This window comes from Culex pipiens, chromosome 2 (genome assembly GCF_016801865.2).
Source record: "Culex pipiens pallens isolate TS chromosome 2, TS_CPP_V2, whole genome shotgun sequence".
Taxonomy (NCBI): domain Eukaryota; kingdom Metazoa; phylum Arthropoda; class Insecta; order Diptera; family Culicidae; genus Culex; species Culex pipiens.
The window spans coordinates 210108597-210130489 of record NC_068938.1 but is presented as its reverse complement, the minus strand read 5'-3'; the positions used below and the strand labels follow the sequence as shown (position 1 = coordinate 210130489).

General features: G+C 35.4%; 1 protein-coding gene across 2 annotated transcripts in view; it reads right to left on the bottom strand.

Annotated features, from left to right (window-relative positions):
- The window catches only part of LOC120432658 (uncharacterized), a 60396-nt gene that overhangs the window by 14646 nt on the left and 23857 nt on the right, over nucleotides 1-21893 (bottom strand). Inside the window, exon 1 of one of the 2 annotated variants that reach the window (XM_039597902.2) lies at nucleotides 16543-16990. The exons of the other annotated variant lie outside the window; for it this stretch is intronic. Coding sequence (XP_039453836.1) covers nucleotides 16543-16600 — 58 coding nt within the window. The 5' untranslated portion in view covers nucleotides 16601-16990. Of the gene's footprint in view, nucleotides 1-16542; nucleotides 16991-21893 lie in introns of those variants that run through there. 2 annotated transcript variants of the gene reach the window in all.

Below are 21893 nucleotides of genomic sequence, written 5' to 3'. Positions count from 1 at the left end.
TGTAAAAATGTGAACCTAATGAAAATTCACCAGAAACTGATGGAAAATCACCAATTCCTGATGTAATATTACACATATTTTTGACACGAAATCTTTCACTATTTTCTCATTACTATAGTTTTTAATCTGTCTATCAATATCAAACTTTTTTTTCACATTGGGCATTTGTGCGACCACCTAAGAAGGCTATCTTTTGTAATGTACCCTGGTTACAGTCCATACTACAAATTACTCGTATTCATGGGATCGGTAGACGAGGGGATATTTTGCAGCCATTGTTTATCCATTTATCCGGCAGAGTACATGTGCCGAGCATTCTAGCTCAGTCAAACAAAAACGACAGAGGGTGTTAGGCCCCATGCCGATTTTGTGCAGGTGATATCAATCAGGGCAATGTCCTGTTAGAAGCCCTGCGAGTATTCGTAGTTCCCTACGGTTTAAGCCAAGAAGTTTCTTGGTGATTGAAGGACTTGGAGTGATAAAAGTTTACGCTTGTCTCAATCCACGCATCTCGCCCCAGATTGAAGCAATTTGCGATTGTCCTCAATTCGTCACTTGTGCTATCTTGTAACACGTCTGCTGTAAAAAGATAGGAGATAGATAGCACACAAGCGACGAATTAGTTATTTCTTGCTTCACGGCACTTTTTGAGATTCCAAGGAACGGCTCGGGATCCACGAATATGCTTGATAAGCCTAGTCTGGCAAGTTCATCAGCCATTTCAATGCCTTCAATGCCGCAGTATCCTGGTACCCAAAACAACATGCCGAGTAGCAAGTTCCAAACATGTTTGGATTCGCATTTAGAGGATTTTAACGCCAATAGTGCAGCTTAGCTATCCGAGAAAATACCGATTTTTGCGTGTCTATAATTTCTAAAATATCAAAATCAAAGGTTAGATGAAAGAGTTTCTGCACCCAAATCTCGGCAACACTCGGTTTGAGAGAAAGACGGCCTCATGAAGTTTGTTATGTCGGACGATAGGGTTTCTATTCCGCATATTCCACAAGTGTACACCAGTTGCCATCGGTAACCGATTCCAAAAGCCTGATAGAGTTAGGGGATGTTAGCGTAATTACCTTAGATGTAATATTGTTCAATTTCATGTTGTTCGATATGCCGTAATTGCATATTACGATAATGTTCCCCAAAAGCCACTGGTAACCGGTCCCGGAGTGGCCCTCAGTGGCCATAGGTAACCGGTTCCAGATTGATCAGGTAAGGTTAGTTGAAGTCGGCATAACCTTGAATAGTAATAATTTTCAATTCTATGAAGTTTGATATTTCGGATGATAGGGTTTCTCGCATATTCCACAAGTGTCCCCAAGTGGCCATCGGAAACCGATTCCGAAGTGACCAGAAAAGTTCAAAGAACGTTAGCATGACCTCAGATGGTCATAACATTCAATTTCATGAAGTTTGATACGTCGGATGATAGGGTTTACTACATACTCAGAGAGTGTCACCAAGTGGCCAACGGTAACCGATTCTGGAGTGACCAGATAAGTTCAAAGGACGTTAGCATGACCTCAGATGGTAAGAATGTTCAATTTCATGAAGTTTGATACGTCGGATGACAGGGTTCATTGCATATTCCACAAGTGTCCCCCAGTGGCCACCGGTAGCCGGTTCCGGAGTGACCAGGATGTGTCAGAGGACATCGACATGACCTCAAATGGTCATAACTTTCAATTTCATGAAGTTTGATATGTCAGATGATAGGGTTCATTGCATATTACGATAGTGTCCCCCAGTGGCCACCGGTAACCGGTTCCGGAGTGACCAGGATGGGTCAGAGGACATCGGCATGACCTCAGATGGTCATAACTTTCAATTTCATGAAGTTTGATACGTCGGATGATAGGGTTCATTGCATATTCCGATAGTGTCCCCCAGTGGCCACCGGTAACCGGTTCTGGAGTGACCAGGATGGGTCAGAGGACATCGGCATGACCTCAGATGGTCATAACTTTCAATTTCATGAAGTTTGATATGTCGGATGATAGGGTTCATTGCATATTCCGATAGTGTCCCCCAGTGGCCACCGGTAACCGGTTCTGGAGTGACCAGGATGGGTCAGAGGACATCGGCATGACCTCAGATGGTCATAACTTTCAATTTCATGAAGTTTGATATGTCGGATGATAGGGTTCATTGCATATTCCGATAGTGTCCCCCAGTGGCCACCGGTAACCGGTTCCGGAGTGACCAGGATGGGTCAGAGGACATCGGCATGACCTCAAATGGTCATAACATGCAATTTCATGAAGTTTGATATGCAACATGACGGGTTTCTAGCGTGACAATTATTGGATCCGTTTTAGTGGTACCCTGGAACCGGTTCCGGATTGGCCAGAGTTGGCCAGAACCGATACCAAACAGTCAGGGGTGGTATATAGTATCCTTCTGCAATGATTTACAAAATAATCGGTTTCAAAATACTGGTCTGTGTGACGGTTTTATGTCAAAAACTGTAAAAATCAAGTTTTCCGGAAGTTCCGGGTTACCGGAACCGGTGGCCACTATGGACCAATTATTTTTTCTGGGGCTTAAAATTCAGGTTATTATCTGTCGAATGCAACCGGAAGCAACCTACTATGTGCAATCGTTTCGGAGATACAGGTCCTCAAAGTAGGGGCCTCAAAAAGGACTTTTTTCGGTTATAGCAGGTTCCCGGTGGCCACGGTGTCCAAACCCGGTTCTGCCGGTCGGATTCAGAAAGTAGACATCCTAGCCTTTCATTTGCGGTCAAGACATCTAAAATCGGTTACAACCTCGAATTTTGGCAGCTGAAAACATTTCTGGGTCCTATAGACCCGGAATACCATTCGTGTATGTAGAAAACGAAGACCATGGCCAGGTTAATTTAAGTCATATTCTCAATTTAAGTCATGGACATTCTTTTTTTAAACGATTCTCGAATTAAACACCCCCATTTCGTTGTTTTTTTTTTTTTTTTTTTTTTTTGAAATTAAATATGTCTTTATTGAACTTTCTTATAATAATTACATTTCATTTACATTCTAAGTGGTATGGCTACATGCTCTTCATCTTTGTTATATTTTTCGTTTTCTTATTAACTGTTCACATTCATTTATTTACTTCAAATTGTTTTACATTTTTGCATTGAATCGAATACATTTGGGTAAAAAAGAAAAAAAATCACTTAACAACTAATCCTAACTTAAAACTAAAAAAGTAAATTCATTGAAATATTCAAAATCATCAGAACGAGTAAACTACGAACTGTATTTTAAGATAAATCCTCCAAGCGTTCTTACTTGTTCCGCACGAGTTTTGCAACCACGCAGTGTTGTTGTCATTTCGATGAAAATGTTCAGAAGTTCTTGTGGTGAAAACAGGTCACTACTGCCTTCATCCGTTGATGCTGGTTGGTTTTCCTTCGGTTGCTGACTGAAACCAGGAGGTGTTGTATTCTCTGCAACTTTTTGCCGCTGATTCAACGGCAATGGCTGCAGATTTGGAACCACTCGAACAGATCCCGCTCCAGGTGACGCCAAAGCAGGAAAATCCACGTCCGTGAAAGTTGGTGGTGTTTTGCGACGATTTGGTTGGTGCCTCGTCGTCGCTTGCTGCCGAATTTTTACAAACTCAGCACGTTTTGGGCAGCTTCGATTCTTGGTCGAATGGTCGCCGCCGCAATTGAAGCATTTCGCTTCAATGTTCTCGTTGATTGTTTCGCAAGCTTGAGTTTTGTGCTCACCTCCGCAGGTTGCACAACGACTCTTGATGAAACAGTTCCTTCCACCATGTCCAAACTGCAAGCAATTCGAACATTGTGTCACGTCACGGTGCACTGGGCGATAACGTTCCCAAGTCACGATGATGTTGAAAATTGCCCGAACTGCTTTCAGCTCAGACGGCGTTGTCGATCCTCTCTCGAGATGAACCAGGTACAGTTGATCACGATACTTGATGTCATTTTTGTGTCTCGTCATCTTGAAGACTTCGATCACATTCAACTTCAGAGCTTTGAGCTCTTCTTTCAGCACACTCACATCCATGTCGTACAGGCCACGGAGGACCTGTTTCATGGGGCGTTTACCTGGATCGTCATGGCTGTAGTATTCAATCTTGGTGTTGTTCAGGAAATCCCGAACGTAGTTGTAATCCTTTCTGGTAGGTAGCAGAATTTTGAGTCCATCAGCACACAGGCGAATGGAAGCTCGTAAAGCACCAGATTTGATAAATCCGGTCAGCCACTTTCGCACCGAATCCGATGACGATGTTTTCACAAAAATGGGTGGCAACTTTTCCCGTCGTTCAACTTCTTCCTTCTCGCTCACGTCCACAGGGAGGGTAGCGAACTGGTTTCCAGACAATTTTTGAGCGTCCTTGCTCAAACTGCCTGGCTTTGCAGGTAGCGCTTCGGCATTCTTTAGCTTCTTCAAATTTGCCGATCCTGCTGGTGAGGACCGCCTCTTTTTCTTGCCGTGAGGCATTTTTTGCACTTTTTAGCACTTTTTTGGTTTGTGAGGGACGCACGTCTGACTCGCTTCTCTGCTGATCGCAGACTAACCCCATTTCGTTGTGTAAATCAAGAATATGGTGTATTTGTTACTCTTTACAATCTTAGAAAATAAAACGATAAAAAATACAGAGTTTAGTTACAAATTAGATAAAATGTTTTCATTTGCATAACAAACTGATTAATGCTCAGTTTATTTTTAGCCAAAATATTACCACTGCAAATATTTGCTTTGCGATAAATCTTAACTTTAGTCACACGAATTTCCCCAGTCACCCTGCCTTAAGTCCCACAAAAATTTATATATATGATAATGTGATAAGATAACTCGGCGCGATGACTGGTGGTTGGCCTCATCCTCTGACTGTGTCACTATCCTTGTTTCTACTTTAGGAGGATCTGAGACAGCGACTCTGAAACACCTCTCAAATAACAGCAGCAGCAGCTGCAGAAGTAGCAAATTGCGTTCCTTGCACCCGAGACCAGCACAATGATCGTCGGCTGAATCAGCACAAAATTAAAATTTGTTTCTAAAATTAAATTAATTTTAATTTCAAATAAAAATTAAATTTCAGTAGTTCTTTCATGACAATTGTGTGCGAAAATTGTTTGTGGAATGTGCGAAAGATAAAGTCATCTCGTCGTCGCGGTCTTCTTCGCGCGAGCTTAGGCAGTCACGGGTGGACTTAATTTGTCACTTAGCCTGCCCGTGTCCCACCCACCACACAGGTATACGGTAAGATTGCATTAGAAGGAATTTGCAATATGTTTTTTCGCTTGTGTAACACAATGGCAAATGTTTTGCTATGGCAGCATCTCTTGAGTATTGCCTTCGATATGATAATTTGCTTGTGATAAGGACTACGATAAAGTTTGCCTGCTTTTTGTAATGGTCGTCACATTGTCTGATTCAGCTTTTTAGACTCTTTAAAAGATTAGAAGAAATAATGCAATTTTATTACTTTGTTGCTGACTCAAGTTTATATTGGGAAGAAACACCGCACACAACGTTGCTTAATCCACGTGTGTTTTTATGATTGATTACAGCTGGGTCAAAATTTCAAGTCATTTACACAATCAGTGAAAACGTATTACCGATATCTAAGTCATCGTGATTTACAGTTACTACAGCCTAGGCTTGAACGTTGATTTATGGCCTAAATAAATATTTATGAAGTGCTTGAAATAAAGTCATTAGTTTAAGAGTAATTAGCATTGTGAATGAAACTTAATAGTGATTAATTATTTACTGCTGGCTAGTAAAAGTGATCCAAATGAAAAAAATATAATAATTTTAAAAAAATATTTTTTTTAAATGCTTGAAAAGCCCGAAAGAAATTTATTTTCATTTGTTCAAGTTCTTAATAGTTACTGTAATCAAACTAATCTATCTAAATTGCGACACTTTTCATGTGTAATAAAAAGTGCATCTTAATTATTTGACTGAACAAAGATAAAAACCATCATCTACTGATGAACTTTAGGTCATTCTACAATGTAGATTTGATGGGTAGATTCTTGAAAAAAATAAAAGTTAAAGCAATGAATAATTTCAAAAGTTTTACCAATACTTCTGCTCAAATATAAATTTACGGTTTCTTTGGATAAATTGATGTCAAAAAATATGTAATTTAAAAAAAAACTCGAACTTTTAAAATTTGAAAGATTATGTTTCTATTTTTTGTGTTGAAATCAAAACTTAGTTATAACAATTGTAGGTTTTTTCGTAGTCTCACAAACTTTAGTAAAAAGAAAAAGCTTGCAGGGTGGCCTCTCAAATAGTTTGTTAAAATATCGAATTAAAAAAAAAAGAGATTTTTTTCTGCGTTAAAATTTAATGTAAGTTATAACAGTTGTGGATTCTTTCGCAATCTCACTTACTAAGGAAAACAGATTTTGCAGGGTGGACAATCAAATAGTTTTATAAAAATCTCGAATTTTCAAAATATCTGTAAGATTTTTTTTTCTGTGATGAACTTTTTACTTATCATGTTAGTTTTAACACCGTCTTCAGGGGTGACATTGGGTTTGGGGGTGAGATTGGGTCATACAAATTTCAGCATTTTTGTATGACCCAATTTCACCCCCCAGACCCAATGTCACCCCTGATGACGGCAGTGTGGGTTCTTCTTTCATAGTCTCACTTACTTAAAAAAAAAACTTGCAGGGTGGACTCTCAAATCCTATTGTGGAATCGCTAACTATTTTTGGTATTTTAAAAAATATTTTTAACTGATTTTTTTCTCAAAGCTTTCATTTTACAACAAAAAATTGCATTTTCTGAAAAAAATCGCATAAAAAATACTTAAAAGCAAATCATTAAACTTTTTACTGAAAATATAATATTGACTGATTGTAAATTAGTTTTTGGTTTGAAAAGATATATCTCCGGGCAAAAAATAAATCGTAAAAAAATAAATAATAAAAAAGTTAAAAAAGATTCAAAAATTAAAAGCATGAAAAGTACACGATCTTTTATTTACACGTCACACTTTGTCGCTAACTTTTCACATAGTGCTATCTGTCGAAAAGTCAATGTACATGGCACAATTTGATAATTTAGAGTCAAGTTGAAAAAAAACTGCAAACATCAAAAAGTTAATAAATGAAAAAACAAGAAAAAATGAATTAGATTTGACCAGTCATTTGAAAAAAAAAAGTTCAAAAAGACGTCTGATAACATTCTAACGCTCATTTTTTAACCCTCTAACGACCATTTTTTTCTAAAATTTCTATTTTTCCCGTGTTCAGAAGTTTATTTTGAGCAACTTTGTTCTACAAAAAAGTATATTTCTCCTGTTTTTAATTTTTTTGTTTCATTTTTAGTATTTTCAATTGTATTTATCTTGTTTAGTTTATGTTTTTTTTTGTAATATTTGGCTTTAACTACAATAACCTAGAATTAGCATTTTTCTTTTAAGTTTCCTCATGTTTTTACAGTCACTTTTTAAATTTTGTGCTTGTTTTCACATTTTCAACTATAGTGATACCATTATCGTTAAAATTGTAGAAAAATGTGTCGAGGCTTAGTCTGGGACAATGCAAAAATTACTATTTTTTTCACATAAAATAAAGAAAATGACAGTAAAAACACATCTAAATCCAAAGCTGACCTACAAAAAAATATTAAAAAAAAAACATTAACAAAGTCAGACAAAACAAGTCAAACTCCAACCGGTAAAATTTTCTTAAATTTTAAGAGCTCTTCTTTCCAATGTTTTTAAAAGAACCAAAATTGTTTGAAAATGATTTTTTTTTGAAGTTTTGTTTCGAAGCTTGCCTTGAGGCGGAGTTGGGTTGTAGAGGGTTTATTTTGAATACTTTTCTAAGGGACTATCCACATACGACGTGGACACTTTTCTGAAAATTCTAGTTTCCTCCTTCTCGCCTTGGACAATTCGACGTGACCCAGGGCCGTAGCCAGGATTTTTGTTCGGGGGGGGCTTGGGTGCAAAAATTCAAGGAGTAAAAAAATCAGCAAATCATTTATACCATCACTTGGTTTGTGGTATAATTATTGAGATGAATTGTAAAATTGTAATGTAATGTATGCAAAAAAGTTTTCAAAGATTTTCATATTAAGTTTTCAATGTCTTTATTGAAGAAACTCCTCCGTCATTTTTTTTTCTTTATTTAAACAGCTAGTTTGTATTAAAGGAGTAGAGAAAAAGGTGTTTTTTTTACATTTTCTTGAATTGTTTAATTGTAATCCAATTTCGTGATAAACGTCGCTAAATTTAAAATATACGTAACTTGAATCAAATGTTTGAAAGCAAATTTTTTTTAAAGAAATATCGATGTATCTAACCATAAGTATTATGTTTTCTGTATTTTATACTGAGAGAAAAACCCACGAACAAACTGGTAAACTTGAACTATCAAATTTTAAACCGTCTGGATTTACATTTTCAGCTGTGTGATAATTGTGATGGTTTATCTGACATTTTTTATTTTTTCTAGCACAACATAAAACTCATAACTGGAATATTTGTTTTTCTTAAAATTTTATAAACAAACTTAAACAATGATTTATTTTAATTGTTCTAAGCTTTTGAAGCCATTTCATATTTTGCGAAGCTCCTGGTGCTCTCAAAAGTAAATAATTTTAATGAAATACAAAAAAATATAATCGTTGAAATTTCAGCTTCTGAAGTGTCTCCATGGTAATTGGACGACCCTATAGGCCTACAATGGATATCTGTTAAAAAATAGATTTGAAGAAAAAAAAATCAGTGCTTGTGTTTAATTTTAATGTGTTAAAAAAAATTTATAAAATGAATTAAATTAAATTTTTACGACAAAATATTCACTGGAAGAGTTGTAAATAATGCATATGTAACCATTTTTAAATGCATATGGGTCATTCCATCTGAAGCGGAACAGCATTTGAAAATTACCCTCTCCGATCCTGCTTAAATTTGGCAGGGCTGTTGGTACTATCAAAACATGCAAGAATCCTGAATTTCATCCAAATCGGACCACCCCCTCCATTTTTGTACCACCCCAAAAAATCGACTTTTTGGCGATTTTGGGGCGAACCTCCTAGTTTGAAACGGCGATAGCTCAGGAACCACAAATCTTAGAAGGTCGGTCTTAGACTCAATTTTGAAGGAAATCGGACGTAGAATCCATTTCAGTGATCAAAATTTTGATTAAGTTATTTTTTCTACCTGTATTACGCAATTGAAAACTTCAAGCGGCCGTATCTCAAAACACCCCAACTTATTTTTTTGATTTGACCTCACTATCGTATTCCCCGGACAATTTTACATAAGAATCACTTATCGACAGAAATGAATATGTTTCGTTCCAGAGATATCGAATTTTAAAGTTTTGAGTATTTGAGATTACCTACATCAGCTTCATTCGCCGTGTCTGCTAGAAGCAAACAGGCGGGCTGATCAATAACTGCTACCTGGTAATTTATTGAAATAATAATTCATCATAAATAATCTCTATCACATTGAGCAAAAAAATAACTGTATAACTGTGGGAAACTGATGTTTAATCGCGAATGTTTATCTGCTCAAAGTGAAAGTTAAGTGAATTTCTGTGCTAACCCACAGGACAGAGCAATAACGACACACAGTAAAGGGCAGAATTGGATTCTGACGGAGCGAGCAGGAAAATGCAATTAATCTTGTTAGTAACACTGAACAATAAGTGCACGATACATTATTGAGTAAAAAATATGAATTTAAATGAAAAAAAAAAATTGTTGATACGTTGTATTCTAGTGAAGGACGATCACAAAGAGTAGGAAAAGGATTTCTGGAAAGTATAAAACTGAAAAATTTAAGAAAATCACAAAGTTTGATCTGCTGCAAAGCGGCTAATTTCCCAAAATATAGTTGCGATGATTTCAACACCGTCCGAACAACAATGTTTTTTTTTCTTCTATTATTCTTGGATTCTTGGAACAAAATACGACTTCTGTCCTCACGTATAAGGATTTCTTTTGGTTAAATTTAACTTGACCAAAACCATCTTTTAATCAAATGGAGCTGGCTCACAATATAGAAATTGATTTAATATGGTCAATCTATTAAACCATAAAGCAGATTTTGGGTTTTTTGCTAAATGGCACTATTTTGCTACCATCCATGACAGGTACTCTAAAACGGTTAGCAACACGTAAAAAACGGTGCATTCAAATTTACCCAATAAATATTCCTTACACAAAAATAGATTGATCAAGACATTCGCTATTTGAATAAATATTTGGGTACAATTATATAAATAATAATTAAATTAATCATCTCCCAGAACACCAGGTAGCAGTTATTGATCATCCTGCCTGTGTGCTTCTAGCAGATGCGGCGAATGAAGCTGATGTAGGTATTCTCGAAAACACAAAACTTTTAAATTCGATATCTCAGGAACGAAACATATTCATTTCTGTCGATAAGTGATTCTTATGTAAAATTGTCCGGGGAATACGATGGTGAGGTCAAATCAAAAAAATAAGTTGGGGTGTTTTGAGATACGGCCGTTTGAAGTTTTCAATTGTGCAATACAGGTAGACAAAATAAATTAATCAAAAATTTGATCACGGAAATGGATTCGACGTCCAATTTCCTTCAAAATTGAGTCTAAGACCGACCTTCTAAGATTTGTGGTTCCTGAGCTATCGCCGTTTCAAACTAGGAGGTTCGCTCCAAAATCGCCAAAAAGTCGATTTTTTGGGGTGGTACAAAAATGGAGGGGGTGGTCCGATTTGGATGAAATTCAGGATTCTTGCATGTTTTGATAGTACCAACAGCCCTGCCAAATTTGAGCAGGATCGGAGAGGGTAATTTTCAAATTTGCACTTTTTCGTGCACAGTTGAGATGGAATGACCCATATGTAACCGTTAAAATTTTCCTCGATTGCATCAAACATTAACACTAATCATTAAAACAATATAAAACAACTTCCAACTACAAAACCCAACCCAAACACCATACACATTGTACCAAAATTCCATCCAAATCTCAACAAAAAAACAAAAACACCATACACACAAAAAATCAATCTACAAACATACACCCTAAACCAAAAACCAACCCCAAACACACACACTAATCATATCATCAAACAACTCCCAAACACCCCCCACAACCCACCCCACCCCAACAACACCCCCACCCTTAACCAAACCCCCCCCTCTACACCCCCCTCCAACAACCCTCACACCCTCTACCCCACAAACCCCTACACATCCAACACTCCCACCAACCAAAAAACACTCACCCCACACCCACCCCCTACCTCAAACCCTATCCCAAACTAACCCCCCCCCCCCAACCCAACACCCAAACAATCCCCACTATACCCCCCATAAACCCCTACAAACCCATCCCCATCACACACCTCCCCACCTCCCCCAATACAATAACAACACTATACCCTCCACCTCCCCAATTCTCAATCACACAACTAACCATCTCCCCAACACAATCCCACCCACCCCATACCTCACCCCCAATACCCATCTCCCCTCAACCCCCAACCCACAACCCCAACCACAAACAACAAAACCCACCATAACCCCCCACACAACCAAAACCCCACCTAAAATCACCCCCACATCAAAACCCCATCACCCTTTTACACCATATCAATACACCTTTTCTTATGATTTTACACTCCACCTACACATACACATAACACACCTCCCCACCCCACCCCCCACCCCCCATACTCCCAAAAAAAACACGCATTTCAAACACCAACTAATCCACCATAACTTATATACCCCCAAACACAACCCCACTCATAAATAACACCTCCAAACACAATCAACCAGTTCCACCCACAACCTAGTCCCCATTTAACGATTTAGCAAACTCCCATATTCACGAAACCTCCCCACCCCAATCCCCAACCCAACCCCCACCCTCACCCAGGAAAACCATTTCTCAACCAGCCACTCAACTAAATCGACCAGTTATCATCCCTGACATATCTAATTCTTAGTCCGCACTCCAACCCACCACACACAACATATTGGATCCACCCATCAACCCAACATAATTAAGATTACCCCCCTCCCATCATAATTTATTGAAATGATTGAAAATTATTTTTTGAATATCTTTATTTTAAAATGATATAAAATGTTTTTTTTTATAATTTAAGGATTTTATTAGTTGTAATTATTTTATAATTTTTTTAAGATTTGATTTTTTTTCATTTTTGGAATTTCTGATTTTTTTTGAAATTATCATGTGTAATTATTATCTTAAATTTTTGATGTTTTAAAAGCAAAGAATACTTTATGTAAGAATTCTTAAATCAATTAGATTTTTCCTATAAATCAAATCTTAGTCTGAATTTTGCTACAAGAACTATATTTTACATTCAAACGAAAATTTAAAAAATGTCCTGTAGTGCGGAGACTCTTAAAACTCCATACAAAAAAAAAATCTCAAGAAACGGTCAAGAAAAGGTTTACGAAAAGACTTCTCTTAAGCGGTACGCAGCTGAAAAGGAACAAAAAACAAAAAGCGTCGTTTGATATTTCTTCGGGTGCAATATGTGTTGATGAGATTTTGATTTGTTTATTTGAATGCAACTGAAAATAACGTTTGAAAATAATGTATTCGCTTAAATAATATTGAAGAATTGCCTCATGAAGCTGACTGTCAAAGCGCTGAATCTTAAATCTTAAATCACTTAATTTTCTGGTAAAAATAAATAAATTTAGGAATACTAGAATTCACACATAAAAATATTTAAAGCATCAAAAAATTAAGATTGAAAAAACATAAATAATTTATTGGATTTTGAATAACTTAATTTTAAAATGATATTTTTTTTTAGTTTAGGATTTTTTAAGTATTAATTTTTTTATTAATTTTTTAGTTTTAGATTTTTTAATTTATGGAATTTCAGATTTTTGATATTATTCTGTTGAATTGTTATCTTAATTTTTTTATGTTTTTATCATTTTTATTTTTGATTTCTGGCATTTCTTTGTCTTATACCAAAAAATTTGAAATCAAAAATTATGAAAATTTAGAAATTTGTAAGTGTAAAATTTTTAAATCTTTAATTAGCCGTTGCGAATATTATTCTGAAGTTTATGTCACTAAACTCTGACCAAAGTCGAGAGGGTTAAAAATCAAAACTACAAACTATGGTTTTATTATTTTAAAAGTGTTTCAAAACACACTTTAAATCAGTACAGTTGTTTTGCATCACTAGTTTTCAAAATATCTAGCTTTTCGCGGTTCCGCGACATGTTACAAAAATTCTAAATATTTTTAAACGAGCCCAAACATGTCGTTTATGATTATCAAAGCAGGAAAAACATTTCAAATTTGTTTTCCGAACCGAGCTAGTCACTGGTCCTTAAAAGACTTAATCGAAATAAGTTATGAATAAAAAAAAATATTGTTTTTAGTTGATTAGACTTCCATTTCCATTCAAATTGTGAAGCTATTTTTTTTTTAAATATTGTATTTCTCGGATTAGTTTTCAAAAATCCGTAAGAGCCAATGGTAAACAAAGCCTTTTTTTCCTCGGTATTCGAACTACTTACGAAAAACCAATTTCAAGAATGCTTAAGATTGTTCATCTACACGTCTTTTAAGTTCCCCAAACTAAAAATAAGTGAAATTTTGTTACAATTTGGAGAAATACGATTACTAGTGTCGGAGGTCACGGTTGCTCTCTGTTTTATGGTCAATTTTGAAAAGGTGGCAACATAAACTTTGGAAAATATTTACAAGTGATATTCAGAAAAAAGAAATTAAAAACAAATAATAAAGAAATTTTAAAAAATTTCAAAATGCAAATTCTAATCTGTAAAATCAAAAAAATTGAAATTAAATAGTTTAAAAATGAATTATTGATTAAAAATTATACAATTTGAAAATGATGTTTAATTAATTTAATTTCAGAGTTTTTGAAACCGAGCTTAAATTTTTTTTAACGTTTTGAATATTTTTATCATTTTATTTCTTCCTTTAAAAATCGCAAGCTCATGCACAAAGTGAAAATTAGTTGATAATAAGGATTCACTTAGTTGATCTTTCGATTTTTGATATATTAAATAAAAATTGGAGATTGGCCACGTTGGAAACTAAAAAATGTGACCAAAGGAAGCAATTTGGACGAGTGGTTTCGGATAAAAGGTTTACGAAAAAGTATTAAAAAAAATACACCCAGATATTTCTCAAGCATTTTTCTCTAAGGCCTCAGATATGTAACTAACCATATTCTTAAAACCAAACCAATTGTATTTCTGATAATAGTCGAAATTCACTCAAATGTTTTTCATATTAAATGCTCTCGTTTTTGAAAACAAAATCTAAATATTTTTGAGAAATTATGATAAATTTTGAAAAATGTAGAATAAAAACATTTGTTAACAATATAAGGTTTAATGCAAATAAAGGAGGGCTATTAATTTTACAGTCCAAATTCGACTAGCCGAAGCCTCGATTATCCAAAGTTTCGATTATCCGAAGTTCGAAGGACTTCGGATAATCGAATCAGGAACAAATGAAATCGGCATGTTTTATTTGCTTGATTTAACATCAAATTCGGCATCTGCAACCACATTTTAGTTAAATTTGAACAAATCTGGTGTTTTTTTAAAGGTCCAACACACCAAATTTTCAGTTTTTGCTTTTTGGGTGTTTTTTAATACCCTTGACTCAAGGCGGTTTCAAAAGCACCCAAAAAGCAAAAACTGGAAATTTGGTTTATTGGACCTTTAAAAAAAAACACCAGAAATATTTCTTGACCTCCATTTGGCCGCCACATCGAATCCAAAAATTCTAAATTATTTTATGGTTATTCAGGGGTCATACTTAAGCTCTACAATCAAAAATAAGACAACGAGATCTAGGGATTTTTGCTGTTCCTATTCAGACTGTAGTCCCGATTCGCCCCAGATGACGGTAATTATTTCTAAGTAGCCCCTTAGGGCAGTCCGCTCGGAAATTGCTATTTTCGAAGGTTAATAACTTTTTAGCAAAAAAACCAAAAAATAAGGTGTCTTCGGGAAAGTTTTTCCAAATTTAAAGAAGATATTAATTCTGAAAATTGGTAAGAACTGGATAGTTATTGCGCCTTCCATTGGTCAAAAACTGAAACAGTTGCTTTTCTCCATACAATTTGACGATTTTGCCCAAACTTGGTGGTCAGTGGTCAGAAAAAGCTCAAATTTTGGAACTTAGGCTAGTGATGGGTAAATCTTTGATTTCAGGGGATAGCCCCAAGTAAGCCCAGATTTGGACCACCCTAACCAATGTAATGCTAAAACTACAAGATAAATGAGATGTTACTGAATGGAACAATGTTCAAATCTGTAGCTCAATTTTTAAATATTGGATCCATAATCTACAAAAACTTAGCCCGGCAATGGACAGGCAAATTACTTAGTTTGATCAATCAATTCTTGATTCTCTATCTTACAAATTATTTCTGGGAAGAGAACACACAATCATTGATTTGAGATTTTTTAAGGTAGTACAATTAAAAAAAAATTGGAAAAATTTCGGGGGGGGCTGCAGCCCGGTAGCCCCCCCCCTGGCTACGGGCCTGACGTGACCTTTTTAAATCGTGCCATGTCTCACGAAAAGCAGCGCAAAATCGCTAACGTACCTAAAATTGTTTCAAATTGAAATATAAACTCACAAATTTATCACAATAATTAAATATAATTAATTAAACATTCTGAAAGAACATTCAAGTACCTGAGGGTTTTAAAACAAATGTTTGGTTTTCCGATTTAAACAAAATGAAATTTTTCAATGTTTCCGATTTTTCTACTTGAGTAGCCACCCTGAAGCAGGAATTTGATTTCATAAGAGTTGGATTTTTTTTCACTTAATTTTCCTGCATTTGGTAAAAATATTTATAAATTAAATTAACTCAAATTACATTTTTGCACAGTCATCTCGATTCACCTCATATCTTCCGATTTGCCAAAGTTTTCAGTACGAATTCAGAATATAATATATAAGGTTTTCCTTACAAGCTATGTCATACTCTGATGTGAAGTACTGCATCTCTATTATTTTAACTGTGATATAATTTATTTCCGAAAAATAATTATTTTCACCGGTCAATTGTTGTGGCACCCAAAAAGAAGATTAAACCAATCATGTTAATAACATGCTTTCATGCACAGTACCAATTTGAAATTACATTTGTGATTTTCATCTAATGATTGAATAATTTAGCGATTGGGTAGGGCAAATGCTCGTATGTTTGGCAGATTAAGTACTCGCTCCTAACTCCATCCAATTTGCTGATTTTCACTATTAAAACAACAAATTTTGCAAAACTTTTGATAGAAACTTGCTTGCTCACTTCTTAATGAGCTTTTTATCACTCGATTTCAGTTTAAAACGCTTTTAAAATCAAAGTGCTGATATGGCAACATTAGAGGTACGCTGGAATTAGATGCTGTTCTCCTGTTACATGAAATTGATTTTCTATCGGATCGGAATGTTCAGCCTTTGCATAACTTTCACTATCTCATAATTTTAAAACCAAGCCGCCCAGCTCAACGTGTGATTCGATTAGGGAAAAAGTGTCCCCCCGACTCTCTTACCGCAGTTCCGCTGGTGGTGGCCGCAAACGGATCGCAATCTAGAGTAAACAACAACCATGTTCTATTTGCGTTCGCCGGAATCGTTGTTAATCACCATTTGCACCATCTTTTTTTCTAACTCTTCTTTTTTTCCTCCGGAACACGCAGACCTTGCAAAAATTAATCACTCTTTAATCAGCTGGCTGGTTTCGAAATGTGAGTATTTTTTTGTTTCGTTTCGTTGTCGCTGTCGCTTCTAATGGGTGTAAATTCCCACTGCAATTATAACAGAATTATCAAACCACTGAGGGGCACGCGCTGCCAGTGCTTTCCCTTAACCAACCTAACCGCACAGACTGAGTAACGCGAGCTTTTGCGCTGATTGTGACAAAAATTCCGTCATAACTCGTACTATTTTTTTCAAACTTTTCCACGCGACCGCTCGGTTTGATTGCTCTCAACTAACTGATGATGGCTTTCACCAAAAAACTCAACTTGCCAGCGTAGAACACCTCTGTCGAAGCACCACGTCAGTGCTGCTGGATCGGGCGGACTCACCACCAGTTTAGGTCGAATCAACTATTCGTGGCGTACAGTATGTGGGAGTTAGTCACCTCGTTCTACTGTCTGTTCGACGGGAGGAAAACAACCAATTGACCTGACTACCTCCCGCCCCCTCTTGTAGTGTCCTTTTTTCCTTATTTTTTCCGTATGGCAAGGGGCAAGCTTAATGTGTGTCCCTTTGGACCACCACCACCACTTGGTTGGAGGATAATTGTCCTGGGCAAACACATGTGTAAGTTGGAGGCACTTAGAAGTGGAAAGTTTTTTGAAATTAATAGTATTATTTTATGTTGTTTTAAATTTATATTGATGAGGATTTATAAGAGAAAGCCAAGACGACGTGTTTTAAGAGAAACTTTTTAAAATTATTTTCAAGCGTTTCGAGGAATTTCAGACAAAGCCAACAAAAAATAAAAATAAATAAAAAGTCTAAACTTAGACTTGAAAAATATCTTGGATTCATATTTTGTCTTTGATGTAATATAAATTATTCAAAAGAAGGCAATGAAAAATAGATATAAGCCTAGAAACGCTCTAGATTAGTACTCTAAACATTGTATCAAAGGTAGACATGATTCCATCCAAAACTTTGTTTGAAATTTTATCATGAGATTTGTTCTTGCCAGGACAAAACGTTACACACTAGGCGTAAGGCACCAAGTTTAATTTTTATTTTTTTATGCAAAGCAGTTAACTTTGTTCCACCAAAACTGCCCGCAAACATTTCTCGATTTGTTTTAAAGGTCCTATAAGCTATTGTCTTTCATATGTTTATAGGACCTATTCAAAAAAAAAAAAAAAAAAAAACTGTAGATTTACACATTTTTTTTCAGCAAAATATCTGATGGTAAAATCACATGCAAAAGCATGCACATCACCTTTGTGAAAAATGACACTTGATATTACATTTTTTACATTGCATGTAAAATATTTATAAACAAAAAAAAAGTCGGCCATCTGACGGGCTACATATTTCAGAGTGTAATATTACATAAAAAGTTGTAATACAACTGCGTGTAAAATAAGTTTTGTATATTTTATGAAATTGTATGTTATTATTACACCCTGAAATATGTAGCCCATCAGTATGGGAAACCTGGGTGCTGAATAGTGGTTCGCAAAACGGCCTCAATTTTGAACTGTCAAAGTGGAACCAATTTACTGTTCGCCAAAAACGTGTGGCATTTAAGGACCTGGAGTTGAGGTCAAGAGATCTTAATAAAGTTGAAGGCGAGATCGTCATTTTTTATAATTATGAATGGAAGTTGATTATGGAGTCGATGCAGTTGTATCCATCCAGAAGCTGTCTTTAGTGTTTGATTCCGTTTGAAAACTTACTAGTTTAGTGAAAATCTTCTCTGTTTGTTGGATTAGCTTCGCAAGAATTGGCGACGTTTTTTCGCTGGACCAAAAAGAGCTGTAGGATTCCAAAATCAGCCAGGGAATTTATCTGCGACATCGCAGAATGACACTCTCACCGCAGTTCTTCGTCACCCGTAAAAAAGAAAAACCTCTTCTAACCGATCGAAACTTGAAAACACACACAATTTTCCAGCAAAAAATGAAAAACCAGACAAAAAAAACACATACCACTGATTATAAAACAGCTCATTTACCAGTAAGAAAAAAGTCATGCTTGTGCATGAACAGCCTCCTACTTTGTAGATGTAAACAAAGTGAGATCATTCGAAAATCACGTTACGCATTCTCTCTACTCATCACCCAGTGGGAAACCTACGTGAACGAAATGTCAAGCTAATATATGTGTTTATCCGTTCAATTCTTCATCGGTCTGATATTCGAGTGGGCTAAGGCACCAGCCCTAACTGTTGGCGCTGGGTTTGAATCCCGTCGGTTGCAACTTTTTTTTATGTCTACAAAAGAAGGAATATTTAGTGTCTTTTTTTAAGAAGGTGATGTGCATGATTTTGCATGCAATTTTACCATCGGATTTTTTGCTATGGGTTTTATTTAAAAAATCTGTAGCATAAGAAGGAGTTTTCTGATCGATTTGGTGTCTTCGTCAAAGTTAAATCACAGTCTGTGGCTGTATGTTAAGTTATGATTAGAAATATTTAGGTGGGCTTCGATCTTTAAAAATTGCCAAAATCAATTATGAATCAATTTTTGCTACTACGTGCTACGGTTTTAACATTTGAATGAAAAAAGTGTTTGAAAATGCATTATAAACCTACCCAGTTGTTTTGCAATCATTAGTTTCCAAAATACCTAAGTATTGACGAAAATTTATTTTTTTGCTAAAAATAAAGTTTTTGCGGTGCTGTACATTGGAACTTCATAAAAATTCAAAATATGTTAAATCCAGCCCAAACATCAGTATGATTATCAATGCAGAAAAATGCGTTTTAGATTTTTTCAGTTGATTCGACTTTTTTTTTCATTAAAATTTTGAAGTTTCTTGAAAAAATATTTTTTTGCTTCCTGATTTTTCGGACCAATTTTGAATGGAGGGGGGGCGACATAAACTTTGAAAAATATTTGCAACGGCCTAAGCATTGACGAAAAAAAATTTCGCTGAAAAACATGTTTTGCGGTACAGCAGATTTTAATTTTTCAAAAAATCTAAATATTTTTAATCGAGCTCTAATATGCTAAATATGATTTTAAATGCAGAAAACTGCATCTCAAAAAGTTTTCAATTGATTGAGAAAAAAATTGAAGTTTTTGGAAAAAATATGTTTTTGCCCCCTGTTATTTTGTGCTAATTTTTAAGAGGGGGAGGGGAGTCACATAAACTTTGAAAAATATTTGCAACGGCCTAAATGCAAAATACAAAATACAAAATACAAAAAGAAACAAGAAAAACATAAAACAAGAGAATTTAAGAATTTCGTAGAACAAAAGTTGCTCGAAATGACCTACGGGATAAAGGGTTAACTTTTTACTACGGTTTAGAAAAACACGATTTTTGTAGTTTTAACATATTTTAGTAGGCAAAAATCCAACTTCGAAACGTTTAGTTGTTTTTCAAGTTATGAATTTTCAAATAATATAATATCAGGATAATATTGCCAAAATTATTTTTAGATGTAAAAGTGCGTTGGGCGTAAATTTTTTTTTTATTTTATGAATAAAGGCAGCGTTTTTGAGTCTAAGCTATTTTTAAATTGAAATTCAATGAAAAAAATATAATATAAAACTATAGCTTATTGCAAAAAGACTTAAATCAAAGTATTTTGCCATTTTAAAATATTGTGATTTTAAAAAAAATCGATAAATATTTGTTCAAGGGGTAGAGACCATTGCACAATAGTTTGAATGGATTTTTGAATGAAAATCTAGAGGAAATTCCGTACAAAAACATCTAAATTCATTGATTGTTGTGCTATCAGGGCATTGATGGGTTCAATGCGGACAATACCTTAAAAAATACTCAAAAACAATCATCACGTTTCTTTTCTGGTTCTGGTGAATCACACAGTGATAATATACCTAGAGGTGGCTTCACGGTTCAATCGATGAGCAAATGTAAACAAGCAACGATTAATTTTATGATTCATGGAATATTATGTCATATTCATCGGAATCGTTATTTCAAAGACAAATTTGAAACTCAATTGATTTATAAGTCAAGTGATTATTTTGAAATAAATAAAACTAACCAGTCATTTCAATTTTGGGTGCCCGCCCGTGTGTACTGCCCCTATTTGTGTGTCGAGGAAATAGTTTGGAATCAGAACTATTCCAGCTGTTTTTCTTTTCTATTAGTACAAAACCACCCCTCGGTGCCGCCTCCCTGCTTTGTTTGACCATCAAACAACAATATCGTTTGCATGTGCTTGTGCCGCCACTGCTGGACACTGGCCACAGTCAGCTCAGATTAGATGCAATCGTGGCCAGTTAGCAGTGTTCAACTTTTGTGGTGGTTGTTACGGTGGGAACGCTGCTTTGAACCTTGCAAGAAGGCAATCGACTGGTGGTTTTAACGGTTGGGAGTGATAATCACCCACACACTCACGGATTGACTGCAAACCGATGGGGAGGACACGTAAATTACAGTTTAAGATTTCTGCACCCGTGTATTATGTGGCCACCCTCGGCTTTCTTGCGGGACGTTCCTTGTGGGGAATAGTACGGTCAGCAACAGGTTGTCACCGTTCTAGTTTTTTTTTATTCTGTGCTGAATCATAAATGCTAATCGTTCAAACGTTTGATGAGTTTTTTTTTGTGCTAGAATTGCTAAAGGGACACGTCGGCATTTGAAGAAGGACATTGTGACTTCATTTGTTTGATCTTTTAAAAGTAATATATTTCTAAGAGATAAAAATATAAAATTTCGTATCAATGGAATAAGGATTTTCTAGTTTTACATAGATGTTTACAAATTACCAAATATCAAATTGTTTTTTTTTAATCAAAAGCTTCGGTTTTATTTGTAACTTAAGACTTTTACAAGTTAAAAAAGTGAGAAAATGTTATCTGTATGTATTTCCGCATGACACTTAAGAAATCGTCCAACGTAACTTTTGCAGTTGAATATTTAATGAGTTTAAACCGTCTTCACAATGCATTGAAAAGTAGACCAAAAACAATCGTTGACGTGGCTTTTAACCACCCCCTTCTGATGCAATATACCAGACTTGAACCCTTTCAATCACCCAAGAACGCAATCAAGCAAGCCTGTTGCTTCCGCCATCGATTGTGGTTTTTAATTTTTAGGGCTCGACCAACATAATTGCACATGTGTCAACTGAAGTCACATTGCAGTTTACTCTCTCTCTCTCTCTTTTTTTGATTAGATATTGTCGCCGTCACGCCCCCATTGGAATGAATCGTTTCACCTGTTG